We start from the raw sequence: 15,072 nt of genomic DNA on the forward strand, positions 1-15,072 counted from the left end.
CTTTATCACTCAAAAGTTCATGATTTTGAAGGGTCCTGTACCCACGACTCAAAATTTCCTTGCCAAGCTACATGAAACAGATTTCCGGAAGTCCACAGAAAAATTATTGCTAATTGACCGAAGCAAAAATATTCTGATAAAGACGTTCCTCAATAATATAATCATGACTCTCGAAGTCATGTGCGGTAGCAATACCAAACCAAATACGACGAGTAGTGGGGTCCTGAGCTAAGCCTTGGCTAAACCTTGGAAATCGTAATGCCATAATGCTTTTCAAATCCTCCTAGCCATTATCCTACTGCAATAATTCTTGCTAAGAAGAATGCCCATGTTGTGGCAATTCCACCCAGAAGGTAATGGGTTACTCCTACAGCACGTCCTTGTATAATGCTCAAGGCTCTCGGCTGAGTAGCAGGAGCAACTTTTAATTTATTATGAGCCCAAACGATGGATTCAATAAGTTCTTGCCAATAACCACGTCCACTGAATAGAAACATTAAACTAAAAGCCCAGACAAAATGAGCACCTAGGAAAAAAGGGCCATATGCAGATAATGAAGAACCATAAGACTGAATTACCTGGAAAAGAAGGTTTGTATGGCTTAACCACGTGTGGAGATATCTATAATATCCGTCTTTCTTCTCTTTTATTGTTTTATTGTCGTTCTCTGTTCTATTCGGGGCAACACGGGTTGTGCTCTATGAAAACAGAATTTCAATTTTCTATTCAATTCAAAATTCAAATTGAAGTATGATACTTTTCTGATATCTGATAATTCTCGATCGGGAACATATATCCGTCTAACAATTTCTCTTGGGGGATTCGATAGCAAGAAAGACTGTTTGAATATTTGAATCCAAGACACTTGATTCCTTTTTTTTATTAAGATTAAGACAAAAGTGATCAATATTTCTTTATGCTTGTTCCTGAAGTATAAAACGGTCCATTTGTTCCTGAATAGCTTCTTTCAAAAGGGCTTCTGCTTCCTCGGTAAATGTCTTGGTAGAAGATATGATTTCTTGGAACTGAGGTTTATTAGTTTTTAAGTAAGTACGTAGCTCAACAAGAAATTTCCTTACCTGTCCAACTTCTAATGAATCAAGATAGCAGTTTGTTCCGTTATAAATAGTCATTATCTGCTCTTCTACCGTGAGAGGAGCTGCTTGGGATTGTTTAAGCACTTCACGTAATCGTTGACCTCTTGCCAATTGATTCTGAGTAGCTTTATCGAGATCAGAAGCAAATTGTGCAAAGGCTTCTAATTCTGCGAATTGTGCTAGTTCTAATTTTAATTTACCAACTACTTGTTTCATGGCTTTTATTTGAGCTGCGGACCCCACTCTGGAAACGGAGATACCCATATTAATAGCAGGTCTGATTCCAGAATTGAATAGGTCGGCGGATAAAATGATTTGTCCATCAGTAATGGAAATTACATTAGTAGGAATACAAGCCAAAACATCTCCCGATTGGGTTTCAACTATTGGTAAGGCGGTCATACTTCCTTCACCTAAACTAGAATTTAATTTAGCGGGGTCGCTTCTGTAACTGGATAACCAGCACTGAAAACCGTCTTTACATTGGATGGTTTGGTGTTTTGATGATCCCTACCTTATTGACGGCAACTTCTGTATTTATTATTGCCTTCATTGCTGCTCCTCCAGTAGACATTGATGGTATTCGTGAACCTGTTTCAGGGTCTCTACTTTACGGAAACAATATTATTTCTGGTGCCATTATTCCTACTTCTGCAGCTATAGGTTTACATTTTTACCCAATCTGGGAAGCGGCGTCCGTTGATGAATGGTTATACAACGGTGGTCCTTATGAACTAATTGTTCTACACTTCTTACTTGGCGTAGCTTGTTACATGGGTCGTGAGTGGGAGCTTAGTTTCCGTCTGGGTATGCGACCTTGGATTGGTGTTGCATATTCAGCTCCTGTTGCAGCTGCTACCGCAGTTTTCTTGATCTACCCAATTGGTCAAGGAAGTTTTTCTGATGGTATGCCTCTAGGAATCTCTGGTACTTTCAATTTCATGATTGTATTCCAGGCTGAGCACAACATCCTTATGCACCCATTTCACATGTTAGGCACTATCAAAATACACCATTGTCCAACGAGTGATGCCATCAAAAATATCTTTGGCGATGGACATATTGGCTATACAGTTGCATCTGGAAGATTTTTGATTTCTTTGTCGCTCTTTTTCAACTACCTTTTGAGGACGAGGGCTAATGGCTCGATGACAAACATAATCCTTTTTATAAATTCCCATAGGATGTTCTACATTTCCTAAATGGCGATCATGCTAACTGAAAAACCAAAACATTTAGCGAAATTCATATAGTAATTGTAAGCTTCATCATCACTATCAAACACTTTTCCTATTTGCAAATCACCATCGCTAATATCAATAACATTCTCTTTTCTAAGTTCTTAAGTTGAAGTTGTAACAGTTCCTTGATTATAGACTATAATTACATATTTTAGTCGATTATTACACTCTAATTTACTACACTTTAGTTGAGTTTGCGCTTTAATCGCTAGTGTTTTGCACTAATTGTGCGTTTTATGCCTTGTAGGAGTGATTCCGAGCTATATAAATGTTATGGAATGAGTTCAAGTGATTTCGAGCTTTGAAGTCTGAGTAAAAGCCCAAGGAATTAAGTCGGGATCGTGTTCAAGGAAATTTGATAGTAAAGAACAAACGAAGACTCGAGTAGGCATATTGCGCACTATCTAGTAAAATAGACATAACTCTTTGCTCTAAACTCCATTTGGGCTATATAATATATAGTTGGAAAGCTAACGCAAAGGGCTACAACTTTAGTGTTTTATGTTTTTCCAAATTCCATAAAGAACAGGGGTGAAAACGCAGTCAAAACCGCGACAGCGGACCTGGACGCGGACTGAGGCACTACACTGGGAAAATACCGCGCCCGAACCGCGACCGCGAGCGTCCAGACCTGAAAATCGTCCTTTTTTGCATATGAGAAGGTATAATTATTTGCGCCCGACCCTACTTGGTATATATACATGGAAAAACGGTATTTTGAGGAGGTTGGACATACTTTTGGCACAGATTCGACCTAAGGAGGCAAAGACACAATAGGAGCAAGGCGGGGAATTCTTCTACGAGTTTTTCCTTCCTATTCCTATTTTTTCATTGTTTGTTATGACTTTTAGTATTTTAGTTTTACATACTATTATGAATAGCTAATTTGTTATCTAGGGTTTTGATGGAACCTTTTGTAGGATAAATTTTTGTTATGTTTTTATACAATTGAGTCATTGGATTTCTCTACTTGTTCAACTACGTGTTTATTGTTGTTGATTGAATGGCCATCGATTGACTGTGCCTATTTATTATGTGTTGCTTGAGAAAGGATACATATTTAGGTGGTTGTTGAACAACGTCACTCCTAACGTATGTGAGAAATCAATACAGTGGGTTAAAGGCAGGTTTAGAAATAACAAAGCCTTGACGTGGTCATAATGAGCGGTTAGATAAAGCCAACTAGCGTAGTTCGAGAGAATATGTCTTGTAAATTATTGTAGTTGCTCGAGAGAGAATTACGGCACCTAAAGTGCTCACGATTAGTAGAGAATACATTGGCGAAATTGTAGGGGAAATAGCTAGAAGGTATTCCGACAATTGGGGAAATCATAACTCTAGAACCCCTTAATTTAGTCTCCAACCCTTTGTCTCGTTAGTTGATAATTTTACCGCTTTCTAGTATTTGCTAGTTAATTAGTTAGAAATATAAATCTCAATCTTTATAATTTAGAAAATTGTTCAAACTTGTCTTCTTAGTGATATTAAACAGATATAGCTAAGCCTTAGTTCTCTGTGGGATTCGACTCCGGACTTTTAGACCGGATTATATTTGCAGCGAGCGGTTATCCTTTTTAGGACTAGAGTTGGGCATGATCAAATTTTGGCGTTGTTGCCGGGGAACTAACGGTGTAATTGTAGCTGTATATATTGCTAGGGTTCAAGTTTGAACTTTTATTTTATTTTATTTTTATAACTTTTGATTTGAGAAACATGACATCTAGGAATTATGGGAATTTAGGTGTTGATAATCCTACTATTGATCTCCATACATATTGTGAAGGAAACCACCTGTGGCAAAATTTTTAAAACGTTCTTGAGAGCGAGTTATGTGCACCAACTCAATCTTATTTGTAGAATGTTTGTGATATGTGTGGTGGTAAAAATGGTCACTTTTGTGGTTGTGCTTATATTTCATATCTTCCCCCAACCCCTTACTATAATGGTTCTACCTTTTCTTGTAAAGTTAACAGGAACAAAGAACATGGGGATGCAGACCTGAAGGAGATCAAGGATATGTTAAAGTGCCTTCTAAAATAAAATAATGAAAAACAATTGCAGATAGAAAGGCAAGAGGCAACTATTTACAAGTTAGAGGCTCAATTGAGTCAAGTGGTTGGAGCTTTTAATGCTCAACAAGCCAATATTGAGGATAGCAGCCAAAAAGAGCATGAATTTGAGGTGTTAATTGGGGAGGTCAGAGTAGAACATCAATAACCTAGCCAACTACAATTTGAGAATGTTAATGTTGAAGAAGTGAGACTAGAGCTAGCCAAGGACTTTGACGATATAAATTTTGTTGACTCTAGTATCATTGATGTTGAGTATGTTGAAAGTCCTGAAGTTCATGTGTTTAAGCGCATTGGTCCACACTCCAAGCATTTTTTCACATTATGTTTGGATGATGATATGGAAATAGAGTCATCTGAACCAAATGAAGAGTCAAGGAATGAGGAACAAGGTGCATATATTCTTGAATTCTTCTTGCGAGAAAGTCAGGATTACATACCTCATACAAAGGCCAAGGAGTGCAGAATACTACATTATTTCCTTGGGCCAGTTAGATTCGTTCCACCGCCCCATGACCATAATCATAAGCTTGAATCAAAACTTGGGGTTCAATTCATACGCTCGAGGTGGAGGCAAAAAGTGATTCACATCCTGCCACGACGTTAAATCAAGCGCTTGTTAGGAGGCAACCCAGCTTTATTTTTTTATTTTATTTTTAATTTAGTTTATTTTTTTTATTATTATATTATTTTTGTAGTGTCGATTTTTTATTTTCTAGGAGCATGGAAAGCAAAGCTATTTGAAGGATGCAACAGCAAACCATTAGTTGGGACAAAGTGTGAGGTACCCGCACGAAGGACCAGGCCTGGGAGAAGTCTGAGCACCCCATGAGATGCTAGTGCTTCGGCCTTTTGGCCTACCAGGGAGTTCCTTTTACCCTCTTGAATGTATGGGTGTGCATTGGGGACAATGCACAATTTTAAGTGTGGGGTGAGGAGATTGTCTGGGTGACTTTCTATGCTATTTTAGTTGTGTTAATTTAATTGAATAATTTTTTTTTACAAAATTAGAAAAGATTGGAGTTTTCCCGACGATGGATCTATTAGACAATTTTCTTGAGGGATTTAAGTCTAAAGAAAAATAAAAAACAAAAAAAAATTTCTTGTGTTAGGTAGTGTAGCAATTCCCCCTTGATTTTTTTTTGTGCCGCGGTTCTTTTTCAAGGGGTTTGTTTGAACCGGATATAGTTAGTCTTTTTTTTTAATAGGAACCATTGTGTTGTGTTTTGAAATGAAGCAAAATCACTTGACTTTGTTATGCCTTGAGAATAGTGAGTACCTTGGTTGTGACGCTTAGGCTCAGATTTTAGACTCTTGTATAAGTACCTTAAATTGTATGATCTTAACTTTGCTTTAACTATAGTGTCTTGATGAGCCCGATCTTGAGTGAGTTATGTGTCATGTGTGTGTAAGGTTTTTGTGTTATTCTATGCATTGCATTTGATTTCTAGAACTTGCCCCGTGTGTTTGCAAAGCGAAATAGTAGTTTTGTTCAGTCTTGGAAGTGATATAGACATTTCTTTGTTGAGACATATATATATTTTACCCGCCTAATTTTTATGTATCGTAGTTAACCCCTTTGAGCTTGTAATCCTGTTTCTTTGGCAACCACATTACAAGCCTTACCCATTTGTTTGAATTAACCATCTATTTGAACCATTGTAACCTCCCATGAGCACTTGAATTGTTTGTGAACTGTGTAAAAGTTAAAGTGTGGGGTGGCTGGTTTGGCTTTTGAGTGAAACTAATGAAATAAGAAAGGAGCACTGTTTTGAACAAGTAAGAGCCACTTGAATAAAATAAAAAAATAGTTATATTGTAGTGAAAAAAAAAGTATTCCTTGATAAGTGGTGACTGTTGATGTAATTGTGCTTAAAGAAGTATGAGATAATATACATTGAGGTGAATGTGGAGTTTGGTTTGATATAAGTATGCGGTTTGAATGTTAAAGTATATGTATTAAAGTGCTTAGGGAGGTGTAGTCACTCTTATATCTAAATGTATCCTACCCCTCCCGCAGCCTACATTACAACCAAATAAAGTCCTACTTGATCCTAGACAGAATGAGCTCGATTAGAAGAGTAGTACACTAAGGGCAAGCCTATGGTGCATCTTTTGTGGCATATGAATGTTATTTCTAAGAGTGAGTGAATTCTTTCTAGCTTGAGCTCCTAAGTGTTCTTAAATTTTATTGTGTGGAACTACTCTCTTTTGTTGTGTGAGGGCACTTGATTCATGAAGCAGAGGTAATATTAGTGATCTCTATGTTACAGTAAGTGGGTGAGTTGTGAATAATGCGTGGTACTTGCGAGTCAAATCTTGAGGTAAAGATGTTACGCTTTTGTGCTTAGTCTATTTTAAGTATTGTTGGTGTGACAAGTTAGGAGAATTATTTAAAAAGATCGTGTCTATATAAAGTGTAGTTTGATTGCTCGAGGACGAGCAATGGTTTAAGTGTGGGGTGTTGATGATAGGCTATAATTACGTATTTTAGTTGATTATTACACTCTACTTTACTGCACTTTAGTTGAGGTTGCTTTAATCGCTAGTATTTTGCATTAATTGTATGTTTTATGCCTTGTAGGAGTGATTCCGAGCTATATAGATGTTATGGAATGAGTTCAAGTGATGTGGAGCTTTGAATTCTGAGTAAAAACTCAAGGAATTAAGTCAGGATCGTGTTCAGGGGTCAAATTTGATAGTTAAGAACAAACGAAGACTCGAGTAGGTATATTGCCCACTGTCTAGTAAAATAGACATAACTCTTTGCTCCGAACTCCATTTGGGCTATATAATATATGGTTTGAAAGCTAATTCAAAGGGCTACAACTTTAGTACTTTACGTTTTTCCAAATTCCACACAGACAAGGGTGAAAAACGCGGTCGAAACTGCAACAGCGGATCTGGACGCGGACTGAGGCAGTGCACTAGGAAAATACCGCGACCACGAGCGTCTAGACCTGAAAAATTGTCCTTTTTCGCGTAGGAGAAGGTTTAATTGTTTGGGCCCGACCCTACTTGGTATATATACATGGAAAAATAGTATTTTGAGAAGGTTGAACATACTTTTGACACAGATTCGACCTAAAGAGGAAGAGACACAATAGGAGCAAAGCGGGGAATTATTCTACGAATTTTTTCTTCCTCTTCCTATTTTTTTATTGTTCGTTATGACTTTTAGTATTGTAGTTTTACATACTATTATGAATAACTAATTTGTTATCTAGGGTTTTGATGGAACCTTTTGTAGGATAAATTCTTGTTATGTTTTTATATAATTGAGCCGTTGGATTTCTCTACTTGTTCAACTACGTGTTTATTGTTGTTGATTGAATGACCATCGATTGACTGTGCCTATTTATTATGTGTTGATTGAGAAAGGATACATATTTAGGTGGTTGTTGAACAACGTCACTCCTAACGTATGTGAGAAATCAATACAGTGGGTTTAAAGGCAGGTTTAGAAATAATAAAGCCTTGACGTGGTCATAATGAGCGGTTAGATAAAGCCAACTAGCGTAGTTCGGGAGAATATGTCTTGTAAATTGTTGTAGTTGCTCGAGAGAGAATTACGGCACCTAAAGTGCTCACGATCAGTAGAGAATACATTGGCAAAATTGTAGGGGACATAGCTAGAAGGTATTCCGACAATTGGAGAAATCATAACTCTAGAACCCCTTAATTTAGTCTCCAACCCTTTGTCTCGTTAGTTGATAATTTTACCGCTTTCTAGTATTTGCTAGTTAATTAGTTAGAAATATAAATCTCAATCTTTAGAATTTAGAAAATTATTCAAACTTGTCTTCTTAGTGATATTAAACAGATATAGCTAAGCCTTAGTTCTCTGTGGGATTCGACTCCGGACTTTTAGACCGGATTATGTTTGCAGCGAGCGCTTATCCTTTTTCGGACTAGAGTTGGGCATGATCAAATTTTGGCGTTGTATCCGGGGAAGTAACGGTGTAATTGTAGCTGTATATATTGCTAGGGTTCAAGTTTGAACTTTTATTTTTTTTTTTTTTGTTGTTGTTTTTATAACTGTTGATTTGAGAAACATGACATCTTGGAATTATGGGAATTTAGGTGTTGATAATTCTACTATTGATCTCCATACATATTGTGAAGGAAACCACCCGTGGTAAAAATTTCAAAACGTTCCTGAGAGCGAGTTATGTGCACCAACTCAATCTTATTTGTGGAATGTGTGTGATATGTGTGGTGGTAAAAATGGTCACTTTTATGGTTGTGCTTATATTTCTTATCTTCCCCCAACCCCTTACTATGATGGTTCTACCTTTTCTTGTGAAGTTAACAGGAACAAAGAACTTGGGGATGCAGACCTAAAGGAGATCAAAGATATGCTAAAGTGCCTTCTAAAATAAAATAATGAAAAATAATTACAGATAGAAAGGCAAGAGGCAACTATTCGCAAGTTGGAGGCTCAATTGAGTCAAGTGGTTGGAGATTTTAATATTTAACAAGCCAATATTGAGGATAGCAGCCAAGAAGAGCATGAATTTGAGGTGTTAATTGGGGAGGTCAGAGTAGAACATCAACAACCTAGCCAACTACAATTTGAGAATGTCAATGTTGTAGAAGTGAGACTAGAGCTAGCCAAGGACTTTGAGGATATAAATTTTGTTGACTCTAGTATCATTGATGTTGAGTATGTTGAAAGTCCTGAAGTTCATGTGTTTGAGCGCATTGGTCCACACTCCAAGCATTTTTTCACATTATGTTTGGATGATGATATGGAGATAGAGTCATCCGAACCAATTGAAGAGTCAAAGAATGAGGAACAAGGTGCATATATTCTGGAATTCTTCTTGCCAGAAAGTCAGGATTACATAGCTCATACAAAGGCCAAGGAGTGCAGAATACTACATTATTTCCTTGGGCCAGTTAGATTCGTTCCACCGCCCCATGACCATAATCATAAGCTTGAATCAAAACATGGGGTTCAATTCATAAGCTCGAGGTGGAGGCAAAAAGTGATTCATGTCGTGCCACGACGTTAAATCAAGCGCTTGTTAGGAGGCAACCCAGCTTTATTTTTTTATTTTATTTTTAATTTAGTTTATTTTTTTTATTATTATATTATTTTGGCAGTGTCGATTTTTGATTTTCTAAGAGCATGGGAAGCAAAGCTATTGGAAGGATGCAACAGCAAACCATTAGTTGGAACAAAGTGTGAGGTACCCGTACGAAGGACCAGGCCTGGGAGAAGTCTGAGTACCCCAAGAGATGCTAGTGCTTCGGCCTTTGGCCTACCAGGGAGTTCCTTTTACCCTCTTGTATGTATGGGTGTGCATTGGGGACAATGCACAATTTTAAGTGTGGGGTGAGCAGATTGTCTGGGTGACTTTCTATGCTATTTTAGTTGTGTTAATTTAATTGAATAATTTTTTTTTACAAAATTAGAAAAGATTGTACTTTTCCCGACGATGGATCTATTAGACAATTTTCTTGAGGGATTTAAGTCTAAGGAAAAAAAAAGAACAAAAAAAAATTTCTTTTGTTAGGTAGTGTAGCAATTCCCACTTGATTTATCTTTGTCCCGCGGTTATTTTTCAAAGGTTTTGTTTGAACCGGATGTAGTTAGTCTTTTTTTTTTGGAATAGGAGCCATTGTGTTGTGTTTTGAAATGAAGCAATATCACTTGACTTTGTTATGCCTTGAGAATAGTGAGTACTTTGGTTGTGACGCTTAGGCTCAGTTTTTGTCTCTTGTATAAGTACCTTAAATTGTATAATCTTAACTTTGCTTAACTACTTTAACTATAGTGTCTTGATGAGCCCGATATTGAGTGAGTTATGTTCCATGTGTGTGTAAGGTTTTGTGTTATTCTATGCATTGCATTTGATGTCTAGAACTTGCCCCGTGTGTTCGCAAAGTGAAATAGTAGTTTTGTTCAGTCTTGGAAGTGATATAGGCATTTCATTGTTGAGACATATGTATATTTTGCCCGCCTAATTTTTATGCATTGTAGTTAATCCCTTTGAGCTTGTAATCTTGTTTCTTTGGCAACCACATTACAAGCCTTACCCATTTGTTTGAATTAACCATCTATTTGAACCATTGTAACCTCCCATGAGCACTTGAAATGTTTATGAACTATGTAAAAGTTAAAGTGTGGGGTGGCTGGTTTGGCTTTTGAGTGAAACTAATGAAATAAGGAGAAAGGAGCACTGTTTTGAACAAGTAAGAGCCACTTGAACTTAAAAAAAAATAGTTGTATTGCTGTGGAAAAAAAAGTATTCCTTGATAAGTGGTGACTCTTGATGTAATTGTGCTTAAAGAAGTATGGGGTAATATACATTGAGGTGAATGTGGAGTTTGGTTTGATATAAGTATGTGGTTTGAATGTTAAAGTATATGTATTAAAGTTCTTAGGGAGGTGTAGTCACTCTTATATCTAAATGTATCATACCCGTCCCGCAGCCTACATTACAACCAAATAAAGTCCTACTTGATCCTAGACAGAATGAGCTCGATTAGTAGAGTAGTACACTACGGGCAAGCCTATGGTGCATCTTTTGTGGCATATGAATGTTATTTCTGAGAGTGAGTGAATTCTTTCTAGCTTGAGTTCCCAAGTGTTCTTAAATTTTATTGTGTGGAACTACTCTCTTTTGTTGTGTGAGGGCACTTGATTCATGAAGGAGAGGTAATGTCAGTGACCTCTATGTTAGAGTAAGTGGGTGAGTTGTGAATAATGCGTGGTACTTGCGAGTCAAATCTTGAGGTAAAGATGTTACGCTTTTGTGCTTAGTCTATTTTAAGTATTGTTGGTGTGACAAGTTAGGAGAATTATTTAAAAAGGTCGTGTCTATATAAAGTGTAGTTTGATTGCTCGAGGACGAGCAATGGTTTAAGTGTGGGGTGTTGATGATAGGCTATAATTACGTATTTTAGTCGATTATTACACTCTAATTTACTGCACTTTAGTTGAGTTTGCTTTAATCGCTAGTGTTTTGCATTAATTGTATGTTTTATGCCTTGTACGAGTGATTTCGAGTTATATAGATGTTATTTCAAGTGATTTGGAGCTTTGAAGTCTGAGTAAAAGCTCAAGGAATTAAGCCAGGATCGTGTTCAGGGGTCAAATTTGATAGTTAAGAACAAACGAAGACTCGAGTAGGCATCATAACTCTTTGCTCCTAACTCCATTTGGGCTATATAATATATTTTTGGAAAGCTAACTCAAAGGGCTACAACTTTAATGTTTTACGTTTTTCCAAATTCCACACAGAACAGGGTCAAAAACGCGGTCGAAACTGCAATAGCGGACCTGGACGCGGACTGAGGCAGTGCACTGGGAAAATAACGTGCCCGAACCGCGACCGCGAGCGTCCACACCTGAAAAATTATCCTTTTTCTCGTAGGAGAAGGTATAATTATTTGGGCCCGACCCTACTTGGTATATATACATGGAAAAACGGTATTTTGTGGAGGTTGAACATACTTTTGACACAGATTCGACCTAAAGAGGAAGAGACACAATAGGAGCAAAGCGGGGAATTCTTCTACGAGTTTTTTCTTCCTCTTCCTATTTTTTCATTGTTCGTTATGACTTTTAGTATTGTAGTTTTACATACTATTATGAATAGCTAATTTGTTATCTAGGGTTTTGATGGAACCTTTTGTAGGATAAATTCTTGTTATGTTTTTATATAATTGAGCCGTTGGATTTCTCTACTTGTTCAACTACGTGTTTATTGTTGTTGATTGAATGACCATCGATTGACTGTGCCTATTTATTATGTGTTGCTTGAGAAAGGATACATATTTAGGTGGTTGTTGAACAACGTCACTCCTAACGTATGTGAGAAATCAATACAGTTTGTTTAAATGCAAGTTTAGAAATAACAAAGCCTTGACGTGGTCATAATGAGCGGTTAGATAAAGCCAACTAGCGTAGTTCGAGAGAATATGTCTTCTAAATTGTTGTAGTTGCTCGAGAGAGAATTACAGCACCTAAAGTGCTCACGATCAGTAGAGAATACATTGGCGAAATTGTAGGGGACATAGCTAGAAGGTATTCCGACAATTGGGAAAATCATAACTCTAGAACCCTTAATTTAGTCTCCAACCCTTTGTCTCATTAGTTGATAATTTTACCGCTTTCTAGTATTTGCTAGTTAATTAGTTAGAAATATAAATCTCAATCTTTATAATTTAGAAAATTGTTCAAACTTGTCTTCTTAGTGATATTAAACAGATATAGCTAAGCCTTAGTTCTCTGTGGGGTTCGACTCCGGACTTTTAGACCGGATTATATTTGCAGCGACCGCTTACCCTTTTTAGGACTAGAGTTGGGCGTGATCATTCCTACAACTGTATCTCCATTAATAAAGCACCCAATATCACCACATGGACAATAACTTCTTGAAACTCCAATTGTCGAATCACTAGTATTGTTAAAAACCTGTATTTTTTAATTCCAACAAAAGAAATAATTTTGTCAAAACACTAAGTAATCCAATTATAGAATCAGTTCATTGAAACTGTAACATTGTGTTATAAATCAAAAAGCAAGAAGCAAATCGAAAGGCACAAAGCAAATATAAACTAAAAATTCTTTAATCGTTGGACACCTCTGTTTCAAAAGTAAAAAGTGCTTTTAACCCCAAACTTTGATCAACAAACGAAAAAGTATTAAAATACTATATGCTTACCTCCATTAGCACTAGTCAATGTTGGAAGAAGAGAAAACTTAAGAAATAACCTTGGAATTTCGTAGAGAGAGCAATGGCTGCTTGGTCCCTTTTTTTCCCGCCAGTTATGCACAGTAAATGGGCGATTTAGCGGGACGGTCTTGAAAATATAATTTTTAGGGCATTAAGTGAATTAGAAGAATTTGGAAGTAAAGACTAAAAAGGCTAAGAACTTATTGAGGTGCGTAGGGTGCTAATATGTTAGCAAGAAATATATATATATATATATATATATATATATATATATATATATATATATATATATATATATATATATATATATATACACCCACACACACCATAAAAAAATTATACATTTTTTTGCTATTAATTTGAGAGACATATATAGTGTCATTTTTTTCTACGTGAAGCCAAGGGGAAGCCAAAAGTGCTTTTTTCAACCAAAAAAATGCTTATCTTGGAAAGTTGGGATGATTGGTCTGGTTTTGGGGAGAAAAAAAGTGTTTTTAAAGAGAAACATAAGCTATTTTTTCCCAAAGTTAAGGCATTTGGCCCAGCTTTAGAAGGAAAAAAAATATTTTTGAGTAGAATCGGAAGCAGCTTTTGAGAAGCAGAAAAAATGTAGCGTCTACTTATAAGTACTTTTGAGAAAAACACACTTATTATATACTCCCTCCTGTTCACAATAAGTGACCAGTTTTCTTTTAGCACGCCCTTAAGAAAATGCTAAATCCTATACAAAAATACCTAGTATGACTAAACTACCCTTATTAAATATTAGTCACATAGTTATAGTGAGGAGTGAGAAAACCTTTTAGGGATATGCACATAAGGGTAAAAGAGTAAAAACAAATTGAATTTTTTTCTTGATTATATAACTGGACACTTATTTTGAACCAAAATGAAAAAGTAAACGGGTCACTTATTGTGAACCGGAGGGAGTACTTTTTAAAAATTTGTTCAAACACTAATTAATGCTCAAAAGTATTTTTGAAATTAAATAGCCTGTTTGACCAAGCTTCTTTTTGGCCAAAAGTGCCTTTTTTTTTTTTGCCAAAAGCACTTTTGGCCAAAAATTAAGGTGTTTGGCCAAGCTTTTGGAAGGGAAAAAAAGTGCTTTTGAGGAGAAGCAGAAGCAGTTTTGGAGAAGCAGAAAAAAGTAGTTTCTCTCCAAAAGCACTTTTTTGAGAAGCACTTTTGAGAAAAATACGCTTAGAAAACAGTTTTTTAAAGCTTGGCCAAACACTAATTACTGCTCAGAAGTGTTTTTCAAACAATTAGCCAAACACAAACTGCTCTCACCAAAAGTTACTTTTAAGAAAAAACACTTTTGAAAAAAAGCACTTCTCAAAATAAGCTGATTTTTGCAGCTTGGCCAAACGGGCTATAAGTAGTCAAACACAAAAAGTATTTTTTTGAGAACTATTTTTGAAAAAAATACTATTCAAAATAAGGTGATTTTAAAAACTTGCAAACAAGGCTATAAGACTAGGTTATAGGACTGACATATTCAAACGTTTTAAAAGTGAAAAAAATGTACTTAATGGGCTAAGATCTGGACAATTCAGATTTAGATCCCCATTAAGTGCAAACAAATGAAGTAGTCCACTAAAGAGAGAAAACAAGACATTCCGGTACAATAAGCTCTTGCCATGTTTGATATCCGGGAATGGATCAGATCACATTAAGTCTATTATTATACGGGATTTTTTTTATCTATACCATATATGAAACCTCATTACCAAAATGTGCATAATTTCTAAATTACCGCCCAGTCCACATTATTTCTACAGTTTTTGTACAATCATTAAAAGCTAATTAATAGCAGTTGTATCTTCCTATTTATGCGAGTTAAATTTTAGGAGAAGAATATTCTGAACAGATTTGGCGTGAATATTCTGAACATATTTAGGAGAAGATATTGAAACGGAAAGGTGATTTCTGTTTTTCATCTTCATCTGTTCTTCCATATATTTTCCACCATTGA

General features: G+C 36.2%; 1 protein-coding gene across 1 annotated transcript; it reads right to left on the minus strand.

Moving 5' to 3' along the window:
* Positions 1-290: 290 nt before the first annotated feature.
* LOC109207591 (ATP synthase subunit alpha, chloroplastic-like) lies at positions 291-1,499 on the minus strand. The gene is made up of 2 exons (XM_019370529.1): positions 1,080-1,499; positions 291-578 (listed from the first exon to the last, which is right to left on the minus strand). The coding sequence occupies exons 1-2, from the start codon at positions 1,497-1,499 to the stop codon at positions 291-293; spliced, it is 708 nt and encodes a 235-aa protein (XP_019226074.1).
* Between the last annotated feature and the right edge of the window lie 13,573 nt (positions 1,500-15,072).

The sequence above is a fragment of the Nicotiana attenuata genome, unplaced genomic scaffold, assembly GCF_001879085.1.
Source record: "Nicotiana attenuata strain UT unplaced genomic scaffold, NIATTr2, whole genome shotgun sequence".
NCBI lineage: Eukaryota > Viridiplantae > Streptophyta > Magnoliopsida > Solanales > Solanaceae > Nicotiana > Nicotiana attenuata.